Genomic DNA, 27,689 nt, shown 5'->3' on the forward strand with positions numbered 1-27,689 from the left:
TATTTTTAGTCTAATATGGGTATCTTTCGAAGGAGCAAAAACACATGTTATAATAAATGAAACTAAGTGTTTAGCAATAAGGGATGAATTTAGAAATTAATGGTTTAGAAGGCATAATATAAGAATGGGCAGGCTGCAAGCAAAGTTCCAGAAGGAAAATATTCAGTACTAAACTAATGATTTGTAAAATGAATCCCCAGTCTGTTCACATTAATATCTCTCCTTTCCTCTTGTCAAGTCATTCTTCATTCCCTTATAGATTTTTAGATGATTTAAATATTTCTATTCTAATTATATTTCAAATTAATAATAGTAATGGTAGTAAGTCATTTTGCAAAGTCAATTGGTAAACCTTGAAGAAGAGGCAGAATTTCTTCAAGTCAGCAGAAGAAATGTGGGAGGCTCATCCAATTACATGCAAAGTGCTTGGCAAATAAAGATTTGGAGAGTTTGAGCAGTAAACAACTGCAGAAAGTTGGGATGTCTCAGTAGAAGCTTCAAGCAAGAAAACTTATGAAGCCTTAGACATTTTTATTGGAAAAAATTATTATCCTCCTGTGTACATCAAGGATAAAGTACAAGGATAAAAATCATATGCACTCAAACATATTTGTCAGAAAATATGCCCTAAATCAATGTTTGATTCATCTATTATTCTCAGAAGTAACATACAACTACAGTGAAAATTTGAATTTTGAATTGTCTTAACTACAAAATAAACTAATTATTATCATATACTAAGTTTTTGCCCTTTTAAAAAGCCTTGCCACTTGCCACAAATTTAAGTTGTCATTTCAGTAAATTGGCATATTCTTGGCAACAATTAATCTCAGATAACTGATGTTCTTTTTCATTCATTTTATGGCATACCAACCAATAAGAATGAAATTCTAGAAGGAACTTTATTCACATAGATATTCACATTGTCTAGTGAATTTTATAGGATATGAGGTATTATTCAATTAAAAATGCATATGTTGTATGTATTGCATGTGAAGTTTTTATCTATGGGTAGTTGTGATATAAATGTCTTTTATTTTATTTTCTGCTCTCTGTTTGTTTCTGGTTTTCATTATTTTCCTGCAATGAGCATGCATCACCAGTGCAATAAAAATTTTCTGAGAAAATTGTTTTACAAAGAAAAAATAAAGCTCTAATATTTGTCTGAATTCATGATCCTTTATCTTTTTATGACAGCAAATCTCTGAGATTTATAACAAATACATGCGAAGTATCCAGCTGAAAAACTTTTAATCTAAAACATTCAGACAAAATATAAGTAAAAATTGTGTATTTTTCCCACTGCTCTTAGTTATTTATATTGATTGTGAAGACAGAAGTCATTTTTTAACATAACTAAATACCTAAGTAACTGAACATTTTGACAAATTATGATAATTGTAATGATATTACAACAAATAGCTACCTTATGCAGACTCACAGTACCTGTACAATACAGAGTACCAACTACTGTGTATCTGTACAATACGTACATATAATTTCACTTACTTTTCTAAAGCTGAAGAGGCAGAGCTGGGATTCATTTTCAGGTTTTCTTGAAGTAGAAGCTGCGAGTATAATTCAAAGGAATACTGACTTCACAGCTATTGTATTAGGTTGGTGCAAAAGTAATCGCGGTTTTTGCCATTAAAAGTCATGGCAAAAGTAGGATTACTTTTGCACAAACCTAATTAGATCATTCCCTTGCAGCCTAGGTATTTGTTACTTTACAAAAGTGGATCTCCATTTTAAGTGGCCCAATTGTGTGGGTGTAAAGAGAATTCCACCTTTTCCAAAGAAAAATAACTGAGTGACAACATTAAAGTCTTACTGGACAAGCATTTTTTCCCTTTGATACAAGAAATGGAGTATCCTATTTAGATATACTTTTCTTAGAGGAGTAGTGTAGCACAAAATGTCAGTGCTGGACTCATATCCCTTCTAATTCCTCTTCCACCCCAGATTCCTATGTACTTTGTACCCTTAAGAGCCAGTACATGTTATCTCTTTTTCGACACTGTCCTCAAGCTGTTATAGCTAATTTATCTTCACAAAGAGAGAACTGAAAGTACCTAGGAATGTACATAGCCCCAGGAGCAGCCATGAACCAATAAATGACTGGCTTGTAGGGTATAACTTCTCCAGCTCCAGTGCCCCTAGTTGTGAGACAACTGTAGGTGTGACCTGTATTCTCTCCAGAGCTATAGGATTGAGTCAAATTTCCCTTCTGTGGAACTTTGCTTGACAGTATACTGAGCTTGGCTCCTGTCTCTTCCCTGCCCCACTTCCCTCTTTTCCTTTGGGTTCTTTGTAAAAACTCGTCTAATAAATCACTTGCAAAAAATTATACTTTCAGGGTCTGCCTCTTAAAAATTCAAATAATTAGAATTCCTAGTAGGCTCTAATCATGTGCTACTTTAGTTACAATACCAACTGTAGGAAACCTTAAATATTCCTTATTATAGTATTTTTATATAGGCATTAGACACACATCAAAATGGAAGTCTAGAGAATTGAACATGAATGGCGTATAAGACAAAAAAAAATTAGTAGTAGAATCATTGTGAAAAACCATGAATTGTGAACATATGTTGAGAACTTATTGCTTTGCAGAGCTACAATCACACCAGAATGATAGCAAAAGGCAAGAAACGCAAGAGACATGAGGCTTAAAAGAGACAAGAAAATCTCACTAATTAAGAAACTCCTCTAGAATTTTCTTTCTTGCTTGCTTTCTTTCTTTTTTTCTTTCTTTCTTTCTTTTCTTTCTTTCTCTTTCTTTCTTTCTTTTTCTTTCTTTCTTTCTTTCTCTCTCTGTCTTTCTTTCTTTCCTTCTCTCTTTCTTTCTTTCCTTTCTTTTTTTCTTCTTTCTCAGTTGTGTTTGGAATTGTAAGTCTGATAAGCCATTCAATTAAGGAGAAGGTTATAAGATTCAGGGTACAGTACTGGGCTTTAAAAGTTATATTGTTCCATTTTGAAGATGGTTACAAGAATTAATGTCCTGGATTCTAAATCTGTAGAGGACGCATGTTTGCTTTTTTTTTTTTTTAACCTGCATTTTTATTTTCCTTAGAAAACCCAATCCTCCCCATCTCATTTCAGTTGGGCTGACCACACCTCTGGCATTAGCTGAGAGCACATAATTCAGGTCTTGCCATGAGAGGCTCGTAGGGCATAGCCACCTTGACTAGACAAACATGGGGATGAAGACAAAACAACCAGAGACAATTAGACTCAGTTCCGGGACTGCTTGCAGAATGGCTCTCGAAGAGGAGATCTCTTTCCACTGAGGTTTTTTGAGACAGTGAGGTATAAACTCCAAGATTCTAGTCAATAATTTTCTACCAAATAGAGAAAGCATCTCTGAAACCCGAAGCTAACACAGAGGAAAGAAACTTGGAATTCTTCACACACCTAACTCAAGGCATGCTTGATGCCCACCACCCGAAAAACAAACAAGCAGCAACCTTTTTGAACATTTCAGTTAGCCAATATATTATTTTTTTCTTAAGCCCATTTTGAGTCATTTTCCTGCTCTATTCATCCAGAACGGACCTGACAAATAGATTCTGAATGCCTCAGTTCAAATGCTAGCTAGGTTAGTTTCTATCTGTGTGACTGAATTACATGATATGGTGGATTCCTCCTGGCTATTATAGTGTGTGCTCTAGATATTTTAGAATCCTCACAGCAAAAAAACAAATTATCAAAAAATAATGATAAAAACCTTTTAAATAAGAAAAGTCTAATCAAGTGCATTTTGTGGCAATAGTTTGTGTTAACAAAGTTTTTAATGGGAGAAAAGTGAAGCAGGTTTATACAATTTCACAGTTCCTAATTAAATGTTGAGATTTTTTTCAGCTCAGTTATATAACTGCTAAATCTGAATGCCATGTTCTTCTTGCTTATCGTTGGTAATGTAAGGTACAGAGGCAGAAAGAATAAATGCAAAACACAGGTTATTTAAAAATATGTATGCATTTTAATGAGCAATTCCCATTTCATCCCAGAATTTTTTATGAAGACACTAAGTAAACTGCTTCAGATTTGACACCATTTCTCTTTTCTGAAGCCATCCTAAATGGACAGTGGGTGGGAAAAACTGGAATCAATGAAAAACAAAATTATTTTAGTAGTGAGCTTTAATGTTTTAATGTAAGCGTATTTTTCCAAGAGATACCATTCTGTGTTAATAAAATAATAACAATTACACTAAGGTTTACCAGTATAATACTATGTATGTAGTAAAGAGAGAAATGTGGCTCTCATCCTTAGCTAAATTTTGTTGCACATTCATAAGCAAGAATCTTCTTTACATAGTTTGGATCTGTGTCCCTGCCCAAATCTCATGTAAAAATGTAATCCCCAGTGTTGAAGGTGGGGTCTGATGGGAGGTAATTGGATTATGGGGGTGGATCATTCATTAATGGTTTAGCACCTTCCCCTTGGTGCTGTTCTCATGATAGTGAGTGAGTTATTGTGAGATATGGTTGTTTAAAAGTGTGTAGCACCTTCCCTCTCTCTCTCTTCCTTCTGCTCCAGCCATGTAGGACATGCCTGCTTCCCCTTCACTTTCTACCATGATTGTAAGCTTCCTGAGGCCTCCCCAGAAGAAGAAGCTGTTATGCTTCCTGTACAGCCTGCAGGACTGTGAGCCAATTAAACCTCTTTTCTTTATAAATTGCCCAGTCCCTGGTATTTCTTTATAGCAGTGCAAGAATAAATTAATACGCCTCTCATTTATAGCATGGTAATTAGTAATAGTACATAATTCATAGGCTTATTTTGAGGATTAAGATAGTTCATGTCACATGCTTACCATACTGCCTAGCACATATTAAACAATACGTTTGAGTGTTCAATTAATAAAAAATATTTTAAGATTATTATAATGTAATTACTATCATTTCAAAACCAAGAATCCTAATTCACATGTATTTGTCTTTTACTCTCTGTTACGGGATCCATATGACTACGCATCTGATACAAATTGATTTACAAATCATTTATACACTGAAATCAGATCTCCACACTATGAATGAAATGGCTACACAAGCATGAGTGTGTGTAAGTTTCCTGCATCTCACCATTTAATGTCCTAGCTGCTATGGAGATACAACCTTGATCACAGCAGTCATGTTCACTTCATCATGACAAGGGCGGGAATCTTTCAGGTGAGACATGGATGTGTGGACGTGGAGGACCTTTTTCTTTAAAGTGGTTAATCATCTAGTACCATTTTAGTAGGGAAGAAAGCAATTAGACAGTGCTCTTCAAACTGAAGAAAATTGGTATAGGAAAATTAGATATTTTAAAATAATATTAATAACCATTAACTGAGTGCTTACTATGTACCAGGCATTGTGACAGATGGCTTCCATATGCCATCTGAGCTAAATACCCAGCTTGCAGCTGCTAACAATGCTAATTAACTTTTTGGAATGATACTCACGTTTAGATGGGTAATTTCAACTAAATTATTACCTGCCAGTTCTCCTCCACTTAGAGTTCCAGAGCAGGCTAATTTATTGTGCTCTGCCTTCTAATTCCTTTGAGTTGCCACCCACTAAATTAAAAGCGCTAGTAGACTCTTTCTCCCACTGTGACTTCAGTATTCTTTTTAGACTCTGTGTAGTTTGTCCATGTTGATACTAGCAATGCAGTATTCACTAGGAGTTCATTTTGCTTCAAGATAAATGATCTCTTTTAAATGAGAAGTTAATATATTAATCAGATAAAGAACACCATGGAGGAAGGTGGATCTTTGAAGCAGTCTTCAGAGTGGAGATTATTGTTAAATCTCTTGAAACTGATGTTACAGAGTCAAAACAAATGGTGCCATTATCATTTTAACCACAGAGATCAGTTGTTTCTGGCAACATTTCCCTTTAAACTCCAATTTTACACTTCTCCCCTCTCTCTTTTTACAAAAATTGAGCTTGGATGCAAATCTCAATAAAGAAAACCAATATGAAGCAATTCTCTTATCCAAAGATTCCTCAGACCATAGATGAGAGATTCTTGAACCTTGTATTTCAAAAGGAGCATTGCAAAAGCCTTTTCTTAATTTGTTCCTATTTTCTAAATGAAGGTTGCCTGAAATTTGATTCTTCACAATTGTGAAATACTACTAGATGATAAAAGCAAAGTTTTTCTTTTTTTCTTTTCCTCTGCCATGGTTTCATGCTTCTTAAATACGCATTGCCATAAATATGGACTTTTACTTCATCCTGTCATGTCATTATGCTTTTACAAAAGGAGCATCTTATTAATTTTATCTGAAGACAGAGAATACATTTCTTAACCATCTGGCCTAGTTCATCCTGATTTCGAGTTAAATTTAAAAAGCTCTACATACACTAGTAGAAGCACACTGTGCTTCAATTCTATACCTTTAGCCCATAAATAGAATTTTTATTACTAGTGTTATTTGAGAAAGCTTATATTTCTCCCATGGATTTCTTAAACCTCGTTATCTACAGCTTAAATCCAAGCCATACTAAGTTTTTAACTAAAGACTGGTACAGAGAACAAGTTTCTTAAGATGCTTGTATTTGGGATTATTAACTTGAACCTCATTTCAGGAAATCCTGTCAGTGGGCCAGTTTTAAGCCAAGAGAGTGAAGCAGAATAACAAAACCAGCAAAGAATGCCTTTGCTACATTTTCAGACTGTTCAGCTAGCTGCTTTCATTTCCCCAATTTGAAATATTCATACAAAGAGCTTGGAATATAAGATTGTCCTATGGCAATACAATATGGATAAATTCATGAGTTCTGTAGAAAAGCAATCTCACTGTTATGGAAAAAGAGAAAACATTTTTAGTTTACTCTGAGTGGTGTAAATGGAGTCATGATTCTGTCCTTGCAGTCAGTCCCTACTATGAAATGAATGTTTGTGTCCTCCCAAAATTCATAGGTTGGAAACCTAACCCCTAAGGTGATAGTATTAGGAGGTGGGACTATGACATGAAGATAGAGCCTTCATAATGGGATTAGTGTTCTTATAAAATAGATCGGAGGGAGCTTGGTTTTCTCTTCCACCATGCGAGGACACAGCTAGATGAACCAGAGATCAGCCCTCACCAGACATCTCACCAAACACCAAGTCTGCTGTTGCCTTGATTATGGACTTCCCAGCCTCCAGAACTTGTGAACAACAAATTTCTGTTGTTCACAAGCCAATTCCTGTTGTTTACAAGTCTATAGTATTTTGTGATGGCAGCCCAATGGGAATAAGATGATGCCTATATCAGCTTTCCCTTGGGGAGGACATCTTTGAAAAGCCACAAATGGTTTGTTTATAATAGCACTGGTAACAGAATGGCACCTGCAGTTGGGGAAAAAAAAAAAAGGACACAGGCAAATTTTATAGAGCTGAATACAAGTTACCTAACCTCTCTGAGACTCAGTGTTCTCTTTACATTAACTAGAAATAAGAATGAGTACACAGGAAGAGCAAATGAGGAAATATCCATGAGAGTACATTCTAAAATACAATGTTTGAAGCATAAATAAGGCTTAGTAAATTGCCTTAATACCAAGATTATGAACAGAGACATGAAAGGACCATTGTCCAAAGATTCTCTAAGAATTTTATTACCAATTTCTACTCCTTTTAATGTAAGTAATATGAATACTAATCTGCACATGAAACATGAATTGAAGCCCACTATTTCAAGAGGTGGTAGAGCTGAATATGATACTGCACTTAGCAGTTCATTAACAGCTTGTCCATGATTTTTTATTCATAAATAATACTAAGCCTTGATAAATACCTCTGCTGCTCTTAGGAGAAAAAATGATAATTTGGTAAAGGTAGGTGGGCCTTGTGTTACCTCAGATTTATTCCGTTTGATCTTGTCTCAGTTTGGAATCATAAATTTTCATATAAAGAAGTAAAGAGACACTGAAAATGGCATATTAATAGTTTATCATTTTATCATTATTTAACATGTATTGAGCACATATTATATGTTAGCTCCATGCTAAGTATTTTCTTTAAATCATGCTATAGCATTATCAAACATATGATTACAATTGTTAACATTTTGTAGATGAACAAATTGGGACTAGGATAGTTTGGGTAATATGCCCAACATCACACAGTAAATTCTTTTTTAAAAAAGGATTTGAACCAAAGTCTGTCTTTCCACAGACACTGAGCTCTAAATCACCATGCTTTGCTGCCCCTGCATGAATTAACCAGGTACAAAATGAGAGCATTTTGTTATACATGTTATACATCCTAATAAGGATCCTAATAAGGATGTATAACATCCTAATAAGGATGTATAGCAATATATTCTTCACCTAATGAACTAATGTGTCTTGCAACCAGTCAATAGATGCTTTTTTTTTTTTGTATAAGAGGCAAAAGGTGAAATCACAGAGATTATCTTTTTAAAACATATTGAGATGTCTCCAAATTTCAGTAGAAGCTTAGAGATGGGCTCCAAGGTCAGCTGGAAGATAGGAAACAAACAACTTATTATTTTTCCTGAGCTCAGTTCCAACTTAGATTCGAAATCCTTCTCTACTGTAAACTGCCAATTACTTGAAAGTAAGAACTGTGGGTCTCCTGAGAGAGGTGGTGATAGACTGGGATGGAAAGGATGAAGAGTTGCTTCCAGAAATACATATATATATTCTTCTTGGATGATTTTTAAGAACCTTTAAATTAGTTTAATTTTAGAAACAGCACTGTAACAATCCACTCTATGCTCCCTGAAAAATTGAAACACTATATGGAAAGGAATGTTTGACATTAGATTCGGAGTGTGTCTTTAAGATTAAAAGAGGCCAACTTTTAGGGCAGGTCCCTGGTCTTTGACAGTGGCCCCTCTATAATCTTTCTTGAGAAATTGACAAGATATTTAGAAATCTTAGTATTTTACATAGTGTTCCATTTACCAATAATCCTAATTTTCTAAAAATATACTTAGGAAGTTTATATGAACGTAAGCAAAATACAGCCACAAGAATATTCATTACATTATTATTCATGATTACAAAAAATTAGAAACAAAATTGATGGAAACTAAATGTCCACCAATAGGAGATTGGCTATAAACATATATTGAAATATCTCATTGTCATTACAAATAAGGGTGCAGAAGACTTTAATGACTTGCATATATGTTCATGGTATATTTTTAAGAATTAAAAAATTTACAAACAAATATGCAGTGTATTATGCTAATTATCTTAAAAGTAGAATAAAGATGGGAAGAATATATGTATACTGAAATGAGTGGTTATCCTTTGGGGGAGAAATTAAGTATAAAAAGGATTTTATTGTCTTCTTTTTTCTTGCCTATATTTTCAGAATTTTCTTAAATGAGTATATCTGACTTTTTCAAACTTTATATACACACATATGTGCATATAAAGACGTTTCATATGCACACATATGTGCATATAAAGACGTTTCATATGCACACATATGTGCATATAAAGACGTTTCATATGCACAGCATATAAAGACGTTTCATATGCACAGCATATAAAGACGTTTCATATGCACAGCATATAAAGACGTTTCATATGCACAGCATATAAAGACGTTTCATATGCACAGCATATAAAGACGTTTCATATGCACAGCATATAAAGACGTTTCATATGCACAGCATATAAAGACGTTTCATATGCACAGCATATAAAGACGTTTATATATACACATGTGTATAAAGACATTTATATACACATGTGTATATATAAAGACATTTATATATACACATGTGTATATATATAGACATTTATATATACACATGTGTATATATATAGACATTTATATATACACATGTGTATATAAATAGACATTTATATACACGTATGTGTATATATGAAGACAGTTTATATACACGTATGTGTATATATGAAGACAGTTTATATACACGTATGTGTATATATGAAGACATTTTATATATACGTATGTGTATATATGAAGACATTTTATATATACATACACCTATGTACATATAAAGACATTTTATATATACATACACCTATGTACATATAAAGACATTTTATATATACATACACCTATGTATATATAAAAACCTAAGTATTTGTTTTGCTTCAGGCAAAGGAATTAACTCTTCCTAATCTCCTTGCTTGTTTCCTTGCCTGCCCTCAGCTCTCATTTCAAATTCACTTCTAGAACTCTGGTTCTCCTCCTCATTTTTGTCCTGTGGGAAGTGCAATGGCACAATCTCAGCTCACAGCAACTTCTGCCTCCCGGGTTCAAGCGATTCTCCTGTTTCAGCCACCTGAGTAGCTGAGATTACAGGTGTGTACCACCACACCCAGCTGATTTTGTATTTTTAGTAGAGATGGGGTTTCTCCATATTGGTCAGGCTAGTCTCAAACTCCTGACCTCAGGCGATCTGCCCGCCTCAGCCTCCCAAAGTCCTGGGATTACAGGCATGAGCCACTGCACCTGGCCTGTATTTTTTCTTGATGTACGTACATTTCTTCTTTATGTACATAATCTCTTCTAGAAAACGGAAGCAGAGAGAATATTTTTTTAATTCATTCTATGAGGCCAAATTACCATAATGCCAAAATAAGATAAAGACATTTCGAGAAAGGAAAACTACAGACCAATAACTTTCATTAATACAAATGGAAAAATCCTCAACAAATATTAGCAAATTGAGTCCAGCAACAATTAAAAAGACTTATGCACCACAACAAAGTAGGACTTGTCTTGGGTATGCAAGACTGATGGTTCAATATTAGAAAATTATTTCATGAAATCCACTAATGAATAGAAGAAAAATCACATGATCATATCAATTGGTGCCAAGAAAAGCATTTGGAAAAAGGCAACACCTATCCAAAATAAAAATTCTCAATAAACTAGGAATAGAGAGGAACTTCCTCAACTTGATAAAAATGTCTGCCAAAAAATGTAGCACTAGCATCCTACTTAATGGTGAGAAATTGGATGCTTTCATTTTGGATAGCGGAAAAAGGCAAGCATGTTTACTCTTATCACTCACTGTCATCATTGTATTGGAAATCCTAGCTGGTGCAATAATACAAGAAAAGGCAAAAAAAATGTATATAGATTGAAAAGAAGAAAATAATACTTGTTCCCAGGCAGCAATGAAAAATCCCAAAGAATTAACAAAAAATAACTCCAGCACTAATAAGTGATTATAGCAAGGCAACAAGATACAATGTTAATATATCAAAGTCAGTTAACTTTTGTTTATACCAGTAGTTAACAAATGGAATTTGAATTACACAATTAACATACAATGTCATTTATATTAGCACAAAACATGAAATTCTAGGGTTTATATAAAATAGTATTTCAGAATTTATATGCAGAAAACTACACAATCTCATAAATCAATTAAAAGAGATCTAAATAAGTGGAGAAATAGTCTGTGTTCATGGATTAAAAGACTCAACACTGTCAGTATGTCAAGTCTTCCCAACTTGATCAATAAATTTAAGTTAATCCCAATCAAAACCCCAACTGCTGTTTCATGGATATAGACAAAATGATTCTAAGTTTGTATGGAAAGACAAGGAAAGCAAAACAAAACAAAATAGCTAACACAGTGTTGAAGAAGAAGAATAAAGTTGGAGTACTGACATTACCTGACTTCAGGATTTATTGTAAAGCTACAGTAATTGAGGCAATGTGGTAATGGCAAAAGAATAGACAGAGCAATGGAACAAAAGAGATCCCAGTAATAGACCTATACAAATATAGTCAGCATATCTTTGACAAAGGAGCAAACGCAATACAGTGGAGAAAAATTTGTCTTTTTAACAGATACTGGAACAATTGGAAGTCCATATGTTATAAAATGAATAGACCCAGAAGTCACATCTTTCACAAAAATTAATGCAAAATGGACCATCAATGAAAATGCAAAACATAAAGCTATAATAGCTCTAGAAGATGACAGAGGAGAATATCTAGGTAACCTTGGATATAGTGATGAGTTTTTGTATTTAACGCCAAAAACACCTTTTACTGGAAAAAAATTGATAACCTGCACATCATTAAAATAAAAACCTTGTGCTTTGTTAAGGACATTGTTAAGGAAATGCAAAGACAAGTCACAGACTGGGAGAAAATATTGGCAAAATGCATATCTGATAAAAGGATTATGTTCAAAATATGCAAAGAATTCTTAAAGCTCAACAATAAGAAAATAAACATACCAATTAAAAATGTAGAAAAGATGTAAGCAGACGTCTTACTAAAGAAGATAAATAGATAGCAAATAATCACTTTAAAAGATGTTCACATCTTTTGCCATTAGAGAATTACCAATTCAAACAACAAGGAAATACCACTATACACCTGTTAGAATGGCTAAAAAACAAAACAAAACAAAACAAAAACCCACACAATATCAAATGCTGGTGTAGATTAAGAGAAGTCAAAATTCTGATTTATTACTGGTGATATTGCAAAATGGGACAGCACTGTGTGGAGTGGAAATGTACTGATCAGTAAGTGGAGGAGAGCAGAATGATCCGTGTGGTAATGGATTAAAGTTGGAGACAACAGCAAGATCATACGTTTAATTTAACATAATACAAATAGCTGTATATAGAAATACTTATAGATATATGTACATAATAATTAGTATATACACACATACTTCTTTTCTCTGTCATCTGAGAGCGCCTAAATAAATGACACTCTAGCAGAAACAAGCACACCTAGTACCCAGATAGCTTTCTAATGTCATTCTTCAATAAAAAGAACCTATCCTTGGATACATGACTGCTTCTATGACTAGGGCATGAAATATACAATATGAATCTGGAACATCTTTAATGCCAGTAAATAAGAAAGTGCTAACAGGTGCACACACACACACACACACACACACACACAAAACACCCCATACATTGATGAGTGCGTAACAAAGGGCACAAGATCCAACTTAAAAGGCTCCCAATGGCAAAAGCTAAAACAATTTGAGCAGCAAAATAAACAAAGTAGCACAGAATTACAACCCAAAGTCTAAAATAATTATATGTGAGTCAGTACTGACATAAGTAAATTATTAAATATTAATAAATGAGGAAGAAAGGACACATTTCACAGGTAGAAGAATTCTGTAGTTTCATTATTCTGCAGAAGGTGAAGCACAACACTCTATTCATCAAGTGAGGACTACACATAGTCACCCATTTCCAAAGAGTCAGTATGGAGTGGGAGAAAAGAGTAATTTTACAGTGGAGAACCCTGATAAAAAGTATTTCAGCCAGGTAATCAAGGCCAGCATCATGTGTCATAAATCATTATGATAAAGTTAACCTTGATATGTAATGAAAATTGTTCCTTACCTTTATGTTCTTCCTCTCCAAAACTTGTAACCCCAGTCTAATTATGACAAATATAGACATATTCTAACAGAGGGGCAGACTACAATAAACTGACCGCCACTCCTCAAAACTGTCAAGGACATCAAACACAAGAAATGTCTGAGATTCTGCTACCGACAAGAGGAGACTAATGAGACAAGAAAACTCTATGTAATATGGTACTCTGGATGGAATCTTGGAATAGAAGGGCATAAATACCAAATAAATTTGAATAAAATATGGACTTTATAATAATCAGACATCAATATTGGCTGGTTAATTGTAACAAATGCATCATAATAACATAAGATGTTAGTAATAAGGGAAATTGTGTGTGTGTGGGGGGGGTTATATTGGACCTCTCTGTATTATCTGTTCAATATTTCTGTTCTAAAACTATTTTTTAAAATCCATTAGTTAAAAAATGTATTTATGAACAGAGGGGAAAAAAGGAAGAAATAATTTTCCATTTCTCAGAAATACAAGAAGCCCTTAAATAATAGCCTAAAATTAGCTCTGCTAAAGAATGACAGTGACCCTCTCCAGTCTCTATTTGATAAAGGGCAGCGTGGGAAAAAGATAATCAGTAAAGCTCCCAAAGTGAGGATCCTTGACTCTTCCTTCACTGAAAGTCCGGAAGGAAAGAGCTGATCCCAAGAGAAATGTGTGATTGCACATTGTTACATCAATCTTATTTTCATTAGCCTGCAACCTCCCCGGGGCCTTTATATAATCTTCTTTATCTCCCACGGCCAGGTGTCTGTCCTTTGGAGAATCCCTCCTGACTGACTACCAAAATGAAGAAATGAAGGAATTAATGATGGAATGAGGTATTCAATACATATTTGCTAAGTGAATGAATAGTTGGTGCTCAACTTGTCAAATGAGTGAGGAAATGTCAGTAACCCTTAGAAAGATTGAACAGAATTTAAAATGATAAATCTATTCTTCTGGGGAAGTCCCTTAACACAAAAATATAATACAGAAATCATTTTGCTCCTTCTTATATGTTCCTTTTTACCTCCTTAGTCAAAGCAGCTTTGACAATTCCCAGGATTAATAATGTAGTTACTATTTAATGCCTATTATGGGTCAGGAACCTTAGTAAGTGAGCTTAATAGTATTTCCAGTCCTTACAAAAATTCTGCTGTATCTATTTATTCTCTCTCTATCTATCATTTTTGCCTTCCTTATACACATAAGAAAACTGACCAAAGTCATCCAGCTATTGACAAGTGAAGTTAAGACTTTAATCCTGCTCTATTTGAACTTAAAGTCCACACTTTTCAGCATACCATTTGCCTTCAAATGCTAGTAAATTCACTAATAAATTATTTATTGCTAGTTTGAGGGCTTGTTTATGTGAGAGCGTGGTGGGTTTAATGTTATCTTTCAATTTCTGAATAATTGGCTTGAAGATTTTTAGTTCTCAGATTTGTGAGCATGGTCAACAGAGGTGAGTGTTCTATAGAGTTTACTTTATTATTTTATGCCAAGAAATACCATGTCATGTTAAAAAAAAAGTTATTGATAATATCATGTTATAGAAAAAGCCATTAGCAGGAATCTAAAGATTAGGTTTCAGTATACATTTCTGGAGTGAATAGGGTAAACTATGCCTAGGAAGAGATTCTGTTCTCTATCTACTCAACTCAATGAGGGGAAACAAAAGGTAAACAACTTTTTAGACATCCAGTTTCAAAATCATTAAGATACCTGAGTGATTAAAACAATAAACCAAAAATAATTGCTAAGGAACTGAAAAATTTCAGTGTGCCTAGCTTGATTTAAAAATGTTATTTTCATCTTAAGTGACTTGAAAAATCTTTCTGCAGTATAATCTGCAATGATGTCCACATTAGTAAGATGAAAAGCAAACACTATAAGAAATAGCTCCTCTGTCACCTGAAAATTCTGGAACACCAAACAACATCATGGTGAGACTTCAGATTTGTTGTTTGACATTAATAGCCAAGCTGGGTATCTTTAGCTTCATAAATTAGAAAAAAATAAATAAGTTATACATGTACACATAAATATAGTCCTCTGTGTGAAGGCTTCAGAACACACAGGAACGTTCAATGCTGCTACTCATGTTATTTACATTCCAGAACACTGACAGAAAAGTTACTAAATTAAGATTTTTTTAAAAAAAGGAAAATATGTTTGGTTGTTTATAAAAGCAGTAGAATAGAGTTATGGGGGATATCAGTTTAATTTCTTCACCCAGCAAGAGCCCATATTTTTTTCAAAGGAGACGTACATATCTATCAGTCAATCATACTACATTTGCATAGCACCTATACAAGGAGCTTCTCAGGGTATTTCACAATACAATTAATTTGCAGCTTTCATAATTAAGAGTCTGCCATGTTAAACAAATGAGACAAAGCTGAGAATTGGAAGCTGTGATCACGTCAGCTCTGAAACTCCAACATAGAAAGTCAGTTACATATCCCCAAAGTCATAGCAATTAAAGTTAAGACAATTACTTGAAGCTTTGTCTTAATTATTCTATACTCACACTAGCTTATAGTGGTTTAAGATTGTTAGATTATATGAGTAAACACTTCACCTATTCTTCTCTAGACCTCACTTTTTATACCTTCTGTCTGCATGATGATTTCTGTGACAGAAACTATGTTTTCTGAGTGCTACCTAATCAGGTATACCAGACTTTTAGAAATGATGTACATTGCCATCATCATCTATAAAACAATAAGGTGTATAACCCTGATTTTTGATGTTTTTGGAAACACTTTTTTCTTCTCATTAAAACACAGCTTGAATTTTTACAAGTTTATCTTTTGAATTTTGGAATTTTGGGGGTTTTTTTGTTTTGTTTTGTTTTGAGACAGAGTCTCATTCTGTCGTCGGGCTGGAGTGCAGCGGCACGATCTCAGCTCAATGCAACCTCCACCCTCTGAGTTCAAGCGATTCTCCTGCCTCAGCCTCCCAAGCTGGGATTACAGGTGTCTGCCACTGCACCTGGCTAATTTTTTGTATTTTTAGTAGATACGGGGTTTCACCTTCTTGGCCAGGCTGGTCTTGAACTCCTGACCTCGTGATCCACCCACCTCGGCCTCCCAAAGTGCTGGGATTACAGGCATGAGCCACCACACCTGGCCAAGGGTTATTTTTAATATATAAAATTAAAACTTACTTGTGGCTGGAATATTAGTTATTATAGATAATATAAATGGGAAATATATCTGTAATTCCATTCCCCAGATAAAGCATTTTTTAACGTTTTGCTGAATTTTTTCAAGCCTTTTTCTCGTAAAATATTTACATAATTAAGGGTCATACTACATCTGCACATGGAGGATTAAGTAAGTCAGATATTTAGAAGTTAATTCAGTATAAATATGAAAGTATTATAAGCATGAGTTTTGAAGTCAGAATCTATGAGATGTAGATTTGAATCCCAGATATGCAACTTATATTGGTTAAGTCACTTAATTTATCTAAGCCTCACTGTATTTACCTCCGTAATTAGTATTTCAAAAACAGTGAAAAACTAGACAAATATATGAAAAAAAAAACCCTCTTTCTGGAACTTGAACAATTGGCAACACAAAAGTATGATCCTGAAAGAGGGGAAATAAATGAAGTAAGGTTTTGGTAGCCCTTATTTTCTGTGTGGAGATGCTTTCCATACAGATCAGGGAGTAAGTAGGGGAGATATAAGTAGTCAAGTATTTGTGTCACTGAGCTAAGAAGACAAAGATAAGGTTTGGAGAGGCTGAAGTGGCTGGAATTGCAGAGCATAGTGCTAGAAAGAATGGCATTACTCAAATAATGTGCTCCAAAGATCGGCATAGGAGTGTCACATGAGGCTGGGCAAAGAATAATTTTCAGAGCTCAAATAGGCCTGGAAGACGTGAGAGCTCCACTATGCCAGAGAAGAAAAACTTGGTGAACATTTAAAGCATTCAGTTGGGGATTTCATCTTAGTAGTAAACTAGCCTTAATAACCACAGAAAACTCGAGGATTCACAGTAGTATAACAACTGCCTATCAAAATAAAGTTCAAAAAGCTTTTTAATAAATACACCACAATTTAGCATTCAACAACATGACATTTATGATGTCTACTATTCAATCTTAAATTACTAGATATCCAAACAAGCAAAAAAATGAGAACTGTGACTAGGAGAAAAAGCAGCCAATAGAAAGGGACCCACAAATAACTGAGATGATAGAATTAGCAAGCAAGGACTTATTTAGGGCTCCTATATAATTACAGTGCAGAGAATTACAGCTGAAAAAACTGCAAGCTTTAGATGCTACTTCAGAAAGAGTCTCTAGGGAAACCCAAGGGCAAGAGTGGAGATAAAAGCAAAGGTACTAGCTAAAATTTAACCTCTGATGCCGCAGCTAGAGCCAACAGTAATTACAGTCTAACCCTAGCTAGAAAAACATAAAACCTCACGTTAAAAGTTTAGTTATTGAAGTTCCTTTAATCTGATATAATAATGTCCAGGATTCAAAAAAAAAGTACAAAGCATGCTAAAAAACAGTCTGAAGAGACAAAACAGCCATGATAACTAGACTCAAATACAATGAAACTTTTAGGACTATCAGGCTGAGGATTTAAAATTGAACTAGTTATTATCAGACTGTAATTTTAAATTACTATAATTAATATATTAAGCACTATAATAAGTGAACAGCATACAAGAACAAATGGATAATGTAAGCACAGAGAAGAAAACTCTAAGAAAGGATCAAAAGGAAATGCTGGAAATAAAATAAGTTATAATACAAATGAAGGATGCCTTTGATGGGCTCACCAGTGGACTGAACATAGCTAAGGGGGAAGTAAATGAATGACAAGCAGTATCAATAGAACTTCCCAAACTGAAATGCAAAGATAAAAATAATTAAAAATTTTAAAAAGATTAAGAACTTGGACCGAAGGGAGATTACAAATGGCTTAAAAGATAATGTAAAACAAATACTAAAAGGAGAAAAAACAAACAAACAAATAAATATTTGAAGTAATCATGCCTGAATAGTTTTCAAAAATAATGACAAACACCAAACCATAGATTCAGGAATTTCAGAGAAAACAAAGCAAGATAAATAAATAACAAAAATAATCTACAACCTCAAGAGAAAAAATATTCCCAGTGATAGGGGGTGATATTTCCTAGTTATGTGAGCACATGTATGGGGTACATTAAACAAACATTTAAAGAAAGCCAATTTTTATATCAGGAGCTCTCTTATGTCCTAAAAATAAAAAAATTAATAATATCTGGCACTGGAGCTGGTCTTTCTATATTTTCATTTCTTTTTCCTTCTACCCACCTATTGATTTCCTTCCTCCCTCTTCTCTCTCTCTTTCCCCCATCTATTAAAATATATACATCTTAGTTTAGTAAATGTGTAGTCTATAGCTTAAATAGCAGTCAATGATTAGTAATGTAATAAGAAAAAAATATTTGATTTTATTCATCAAGTCAACTAGCTTTTCTCAGTTTTGAGGTTATGCAACATCTTACAAAAGAGTAAAGTACCTCACAAAGTAGACAGGAAGATTTAGAAGGATTAGTAAAAGGGAATCCCCACATTTGGGGAAAAAAAATAACTAAAACCAAATGCTGCACAGCAATATTTTTATGAAGAGATGTTAGAGAATATGATTTATAATAAACACTCAGTAGACTTTATAAAAACACTTGGCAACAAACTTACAAATATAGATTTATAATTTTGAAGATAAGACGTTTGACTTTTTATTTTCAGATTGTTAATTATACCTATAACATAATTAATCTTCTAGTGAGTGTGTTGCTTTTTATGTTTGTTAACTTTAGAAGACAATATGGCATTTGGTAAATACCGTAATTATAATGGACTAAAAGGCATTTTCAGTATGTTTGCAATGTGTCAAAGATAATTTAATTTGTTTTCTGAAAACTATTGGCAAGCATATATAAAACTCTTTTTGATAGTAACTCACATTTGTAAGTTTTCCAAAGTAGTCAAAGTATTTTCACATACATTTTGTTGTTTTGAAGAAATGAGAAATGTATCTGAACTCCAATTACACAAAATGTAAGATTGTTATACAGGGCATTTTAACACTACCACTTTGACCGAGTAGATGCTTCAGACTTTCCATTTTTAGGGAAGGTATTTCAATTCTATGTTAATGCCTTCATTTAATAAACATAATCTCAACATTGATTAATTTTGTTAGATAACAATTTAGGGAATGTACTCCATTAAATCAAGAATTTCCTTGACAATTTTCTATGAGGTATGGTTTGGTAATATATATTATTTTCCTATTCCCATTTAACATTATTTCATTTTCAACAGTTATTTTCTGCATAAACTTAACAAACATGATTTATTTATCGGGGGTTTCTTTTGTACATACACATCAGATTTTACATTTTGAGAGTTTTTTAAACTATTAATTTTCCAACTCAAATTTTTCTGGGTCAAATATTGCTAGCTTAAATTTTGTCAAAAGTTTAGGAGCCGGGCACGGTGGCTCACGCTTGCAATACCAGCACTTTGGGAGGCCAAGGCGGGTGGACCACGAGGTCAGGAGTTACAGACGAGCCTGGCCAACACAGTGAAACTCCGTCTCTACTATAAATACAAAAATTAGCTGGGTGTGGTGGCAGGTGCCTGTAATCCCAGCTACTCAGGAGGCTGAGGCAGGAGAATCACTTGAACCCGGGAGGCAGAGGTTGCAGTGAGCCGAGATCGTGCCACTGCACTCCAGCCTGGGCAACAGAGTTAGACTCCACCTCAAAAAAAAAAAAAAAAAAAAAAAAAAAAAAAATGTTGAGGGACTCCTGTATGTTTTTAAAATTATAAAGTTTACCTTGTGCAATTTAATAATGTGTTGATTATTTCCATCACCATGGAGTTAATAGAAAATAAGACACTGCTTTATTTATTTTTAAATTATTCCATATACCTCATATATTTCAAGCTTCATTTTTCCTGATTAGATCTTATCGCGTATCTGGTTAAACATATTTGTGTGTGGAGAAAGAAAGAGACAGAGAGGGAGAAAGAGAAAGGGAATGTAGCACAGGTTTACACTTGGTCAATTCGGATAGAGTATATGATGTCCGTGTGTTACTCTTTCAACTTTTCTATAGGTTTGAATAATATAAAAATAAATAAATTTAAGAAACTGGTATGTGAGCAGTTCAAAGACTATATTGATCATGTTATCTCCCTCTCCCTTTCTTTCTTTCTTTTTCTTTCTTTCTTTCTTCTTTCTTTCTTTTCTTTCCTTCTTTCTTTCTTTCTTTCTTTCTTTCTTTCTTTCTTTCTTTCTTTCTTTCTTTCTATCTTTCCTTTCTTTCTTTTTCTTTCTCTTTTCTTTTTTCCAGAACTGACCCTAATTGCTCCTTTCTCTCTTAATACTGTCATCAATCCTGAGACAGAGAGAACAGGACTGGGCTGGGAAAGATGAGAATTTATACCCCCTCTGAGGTACCTACTCTCCTTTGAACATCGTCACTAATTCAAACATTGCTTATATAAAAGTAGAATGCGGTCGGCACAGTGGTTCATGTCTATAATCCTAGCACTTAGGAAGGCTGAGTTGGGTGGATCACGAAGTCAGGAGATCGAGATCATCCTGGCTAACGTGGTGAAACCCTGTCTCTACTAAAAATACCAAAAAAAAATTATAATTAGCCTAGCGTGGTGGCGGGTGCCTGTAGTCCCAGCTACTTGGGAGGCTGAGGCAGGAGAATGGTGTGAACCCGGGAGGAGGAACCTGGGTGGCAGAGCTTACAGTGAGCTGAGATCGAGCCACTGCACTCTGGCCTGAGCAACAGAGCAAGACTCCGTCTCAAAAAAAAAAAAAAAAAAGTAGAATGAAATTTGGATTTTGGTTTTAGAATAATTCAGTGAGCATTTATTACATAAACGCCAAGTCTTAATGTTTTAACATGTATTATCCATTCTAATCTTCACAACAAACATACAAGGTAGGAATCATCATAACTCCTTTCAGATGAAAATATGGTAATTCACAGAGATTATAAGCATGTTTGCTAACAATCAAATAACTCTTCAGAAAATTGGGAATTGAATCTATCTCCCAGGATTTCAAAAGCAGTTATCTTACTATTTACTTAGAAGTTCCTAAATTCAGAATTTAAAATCAGGTGGGCCTAGGTTTGAATTGCTTGCTTCCTCTGAATAGAAACATAAAATTGAACAGGTTACTTCTCCAATCTGAGCTTCAGTTTCTCATATGTAATGAAAACATAACTTACCCTGCAAGATTATGACAATTATATATATTGCACCATAAATGCTTAGTTATAGGTGCTTAGCAAATAAAATTATTTTCATTAGATTCTTGAGAAATAGCCTCAACATTTTCAATTATTTTATTGTGGAGGACCATTTTTTAATTTCAGGAATCTATATTTCCTGATGCCAAATATGTTTAAATAAGCTATTAATATTCTTTTCAGATACTCTCCTTCATTGGTTTTCTTTTAAAATTAATTATCTAATTATCAAAGAATTTGATGACATTTAATATTTTTATAAACCTTAACTTCTGAAAAAGCCTGAAAATGGTGAAAGTTCATCATGTCTTAAAAGACAGGCAAACAATTAAAAACAGATGTAAAGCCCCTATTTGTCACTTTCTTAAGAATCATTTAATCAATCAATAATTATTTATTTGATAAATGCTATGAGACCCATACTGTATGAAAATAAAATACGGTCTCTTAAATCCATGAGAAATGACTATTCTGAGAAATTTGATTCAAAGATATGCAAAACTCCATCTATAGAAAACAAACTGAGATGTAGTAACCACCATTATTTGGATTGCTGAGTATGTTTAACTTAATAAAATGACTGAGACATTTAAGGATGTTTTCCAGAATTTTGAGACTAAGTCACTATTTCTAAATGTGATGGCCACATTAGGAATAGACTTTGGATTTAAAGGTAAGCCCTCCGAGCTTACCTCCGAGTCAGTCAAGTCTTTTACTATTCAAAGTATGTTCTGTTTACAAGAAGCATGACTAATATATGGGAGCTTTTTAGAAATGGAGCAATCAAACATCACCCTAGACCTCTAGAGTCAGAATATGAATTTAACCATGTCCCCAGGTAACTCACATGCATACTAACATTTGAAAATGACAGTCTAGTCTATCTGTCTCTTTTTTTTTTTCTGGTGTTTATAGGCACAAAAATGAAATTTGTATACCTCCAAAAAGCAAAGAGGTGTTCTAGATATCCCATGCAAAAATGTAGGTATTTTCCTGGCTTAAAGTATTCCAAACCTGTTCCTCATAAATACTTATCTGAGTAAAACAAAATGCCTCCATTATCAGGGAAGGTTGGGCTCAATTCTAATTATCCACTCTGAACAATGGACTTTAATTAGTCTTATTTTGGAAACAAGCAGTGGTTTTTTTACTTATCAGAATTGTTGGTTAATTAAGCAAGGAAATACTCCAGGCAATGTATTTCTGGATGTAGGACAAGATGAAGTGAAGGATATGTGGAAGGTTTAGTGACTTGCCCATCATCTTATACAACTGCACTTATTCCCTTGCAATGTGCTGCCTAAATGGGTCTCATTATGCTTAAACTAAGGAAATATCAGCACCTGTAGGGGAGAATTGCAGCCCCGATCATTTTCAGTTGCAGGCCTGGTCATTGTCTCAGTATTAGACATGTTTGTTTAAATTCAAATCAGAAAGTTCCACTGTTGCCCAGCATTTGAAATCTACTTGGTAATTTACCTTAGAGCAATATTTGAATAACAAAAAGGTTTTTAATAAAAAAAAATTAATGCAACCAGGAAAACAAAAACAAAAACCTTACTTTCCAAGGGCAAAACATTCCAGTTTTACAGATGAATCCTTTGCAGCTTGTATAGTTTCAGGAAAACGCACTTCAATCTTTGGTTCATATTCCCCCATCACACCTGTTAAATATCAAAAGAGCTAGCAGCATTTCTGGAGAATAGAAGTTTTCTGTGAAGTAAATGCTTCATTAACCAAAACCTGATTATTTCTTCTTAATAAGAGTTAGGGTTTTCAGTTAAGAATTGGATACATATAGATTCTAAAATGCTTCTGTGTTTTCAAAAAAGACACTTTTCTAGTGACATCCACATTTATCTACCTTTCAGGGAACTCAGAGAGCCAGATCTGATTAATAAAAAAAAAAGAAAAAAAAAACGGGATTTTTTCAGCTAACACTGTTAGAAGTCCACTGCAGTAGGTCTTAGTCCAAAATAACAGTAGTTCTGCAGCAAAACATATAAAGTCATCACATTAATTGAGATAAAAATGTAAATATTCACATATTAGTACAATAAGGTTTTGCTAACTAAGTTTGCTGTATACCTATACAAATTTGTTTTAAGTTTTAAAATTTTCAATCCAAGGAATTGGGGATATGTGCTAAGATAAGAATAAGATAATGGTATAACCTATTGTAAATACACTACCTACCAGAGGAGTTGTAACATAAATATATCTGTAGGCTATTCTCATTAACTTAGTTAATTTAATCAGTGACATCTCAAGATTATTTAAATACTTAGATCATTTTTAACATATGTACCAAATGACAGAGTAATACATTCCTAAAATAAATACATTGTTGGTGGCTAATATAATTGCAGAAAAAGTAAAAATTACAAAATATATATGAAATAAAAATACTTCATTTTTAGGACTTGATCATTATAAACATTCAAAGAGGTTATGGTGAGAAGGTAGTGAGTAACTACTTCATTCAACTAAGTTGGTAGGTTTTATTCTTTTTCACTTTCTTGATGTCTGATATTTCCTGCATGCTCACTTTTAAAAGAGGTTTGATTTTTATATTATATATAATACTTCTGCTCTATTTTTCCTGTAAATGTATTCAAGGGAATAGAGGGGATAGAAGAAGGAAGGAATTAAGAAGGGAAGAAGCAGAAACTCAGAGTAGACAGGAAACAAAAAAAGGAAAAATGTGGTAGAATCTCCAAGCATATTGTTGGCTCATGAATTCCTCTGGTCATAAATAGGAGTATTCATTGAAGGAGATAAATTGGACTTAGGAATAAGTCTAATGGTTGCTGAAATCTTAATGAAGATCTTGCAAATACATTTGGGTGGTTAGTGATTATAAAAGCTCTATTATAAGAACTCCTTCTATGGGACTTGTTCCACAATTCTGTTATGCTTTATTAGCATTATATTCTTGCTTTTCTTCAACTCTTCAGAGGGGAGAAAAACTCCATGAGGTATTGCATTTCAAGTCCTGAATACAATCGTAAAATGCACCAACAAATTTTCTACCTTTATGAATCCCACTGTGAAGATTTAATTAAAAAAACAACTAGAGAATTTTTCCACTTCAATGACTTTCTTAAACTTTCTGGCTCTCTAAATCTTGTACCAACTATGACTTGACTAAGCTACAAAACTCGTCAGAGACTAGTCTGAATTATGTTCCTTGGAGGAATATAATTAGTATAAATCTTGTGTTTCATTCTTCTCTGGAATGCTCATAATTAATGTTGGTTTGCTTTGCTTTCCTTGCATATGAACTTTTCCCTCCATTTTGCCAACCACATAAATAAAGGGTGAACAAAAAAAGGGCAAATATGGAAAAAAGGGGGCATTAAAAAGTAGCTGCAACATATGTTCATTAAAAATATATTGATTCAATTATATGTTTGGCAGCACCCACACGTGCACACATACACACACGCCAACTCCCCCGAACATCATTTTTGTTTTTACAAAACAGTCTTTAAGCTAAAAAAAGACAAGCTGTTTCAATGCCAGAAAGGAGATGGCTTGGTATACCCAGAACCATGTCTACTGCACCATGTGGGTGGATTACAGAATTTTCTATTATATTTCTGGTTTACATATTTGTGAATTGAACCTAAACTCGTACTTTGGCTCCACCAAACAAGAAGGAAGCAGAAAGCTTTATGAATCTTCCCAGGCTTTAAGGGCAACAGATAAAGTATATTCCCAAGATAACTCATTATCTTACCATCAGTGCGCTGCACTAATGGAGTGGGTGGACCTTGAACACTTCTCTGGGCCTCTTTGTTAGTTATAAAGCAAGTGTAGTTGCCCACATCTGATGGTTCCACTTTGGCAATGTACAAGTTTCCCGTCTCTTGAGATACAAATCGCCTGTTGTCCTCTTGGACGTATAAGGGGTTATCATTGAAGGTCCATGCATAAGATAAATCTGAAAAACAAGAAAAAAAAAACGAAACAAAACCATACTGTCCTTACTGCATTCATTCATATTCATTCATTCATTCATTCATATGAATGCATATCCTTACTGCACTCATTCATTCACTGAAAATTCTTTGTCCTACTTCCCCATAATTAGAAGAAAATTGTGCCTCTATTTGCTCAGTTGATAGCTGTCATCTGGTGTAATTGTAATATTCCCTTATATTGAAATATAGCTTAGATTGGATGATAAATTATGTGGGCACTCTCCTCATCATTGACTTTTTGGGATTAAGGATGTAACAATAGGATGTTATGGAAATAAGTGGATGAGTTTATTAAGAAATGCCATAAGATGTATAAAGTAATAATGATTCCAAATGTACACTGAATTCCTTCAGAAAAACTTATGCTGCTTCAAAGCAGTGTTTCTCAATGCATTATCAGAAGAATTAAACATACTTACAGGTACTTGTTAAAAATTTAACTTAAAAATTTAAGTTCAAGAAGTCTACCACAGACCTTGAAGTTCACTCATTTGATCATTACATAATTTCTTTTTTATTTTTATGGAGACGGGATCTCACTATGTTGCCCAGGCTGCTCTCCAGCTCCTGAACTCAAGTCATTCTCCTGCCTCAGCCTCCCAAAGTGCTAGGATTACAGGCATGAGCCACTGCACTGGCCTGATTATTACATAATTTTAAGCAGCTATTCTGTGACAGTTTTAGGTCTTAGAGTAAAACCAAACAAAACCTGTGCCCTATAAAGGTCACACCAGTTACTGCTAATTGACAATAATGTGAATAATCTCAATGAAGGATAACATATGCTTTGACAAAGGCATTATAGGGAGCCCAGAGAAGGAGCCTAGAATGATGTGTCATCAGAAAAGACTTCTAAGAAGTAATTCAATTTTGAAACCAGCAGGATAAACTAGAGCTATCCAAGTGACGGAGGAGTAGACAAGCATTTCTCCGAGTAACTATCAAGAGCATGAAGATGAAACAGGGCACACATTGCTTTTACTGAACATCAATCAGTCCATCTCTGGAAATCTTGTGGGTAACTGTATAAATGACATAATGAGCATATGTTAAAATGCACAGAACTTGTGTTCTGTTTAATCACTTGTGACCATTATATAACCCCTGTAACCATCATTCCCCAAGTAAAATAAGGAAGATTTCCATGTCTTCAGAAATTTTCTCCTGTTTTTTTCTACCACTGAAACCACTACTGGGTTTCTATCATCATAGATTATTTCTGCTGTCATTTGTATGTCATAATAAAACAAACAGAATGTACTATTTTATGTCTGATTTCTTTCATTTAACATAATTTTAAGGTTCACCTATTGTTTTCATGACTATAAGTCCTTTCTTCCATTATATTGCGGATAGTATTCCATTTCATGAATATACCATAATTTGATTAGACACCTTCCTGTTGATGAGCATTTGGATTACTTCCCGATTGAGGTCATTATGTATTAGGCTGAAATAAGCATCCTTGTCTAAGACTGTCTGTGTACATTTTTATTTTTCTTGGCTAGATTCCTAGGAGTAAGCCATAATGTAGATGTATGTTTAACTTTATAAGAAATGACAAAAGAATCATTTAAAGTTGTTGTACCAGTTTATACTTCCACCAGCAATATTTGAGAGTTCCAATTGTCCCATAACCTCACAAAAATCATGTGCTGTCAATTTCTTTTTTTTAAGCCAGAAATCTTTGAGCAAAGGCAAATATTCCTATGTATTAAAGCTTGGTGAATATAATTCTTCCTGAAGCTAAGACATTAGGTGTACTGTGGAAACTAGGTAGAATAGAACTATGTCTAGGGAAGTAGAAGAATATAGCTGATTCAAAGTGGACCCCCAAAATAGGTGGAGTATATAGGTACTCAGGGTGGAGAAGGGGAATATACTGCAACTAAGTGAAAAAAAGTCTTCACTTGGATGGACCCTCATACGCTTTGGAATTATAGCTCACAGGGGAGTAGTTTATGCATCTTGGAGCCTCTTCTCCAAACAGAGAGCTGAGTTGCTATTTGCCAACTGTACTTACATTAAAAACTGGCACAGAAGCAAGACATGGCAGAGACAAAAGA

General features: G+C 34.0%; 1 protein-coding gene across 3 annotated transcripts in view; it reads right to left on the reverse strand.

Annotated features, from left to right (window-relative positions):
- LOC129033834 (contactin-6) overlaps positions 1–27,689 on the reverse strand; it is a 319,503-nt gene that overhangs the window by 75,221 nt on the left and 216,593 nt on the right. For all 3 annotated transcript variants that reach the window (XM_063661824.1, XM_054482896.2, XM_063661825.1), the window contains exons 6-7: positions 25,380–25,583; positions 23,199–23,301 (exon numbers count right to left, since the gene is read on the reverse strand). In XM_063661824.1, the coding sequence (XP_063517894.1) occupies positions 23,199–23,301; positions 25,380–25,583 (307 nt within the window). The remainder of the gene's footprint in view (positions 1–23,198; positions 23,302–25,379; positions 25,584–27,689) is intronic.

Source organism: Pongo pygmaeus, chromosome 2, assembly GCF_028885625.2.
Source record: "Pongo pygmaeus isolate AG05252 chromosome 2, NHGRI_mPonPyg2-v2.0_pri, whole genome shotgun sequence".
In the NCBI taxonomy this organism is placed as follows: domain Eukaryota; kingdom Metazoa; phylum Chordata; class Mammalia; order Primates; family Hominidae; genus Pongo; species Pongo pygmaeus.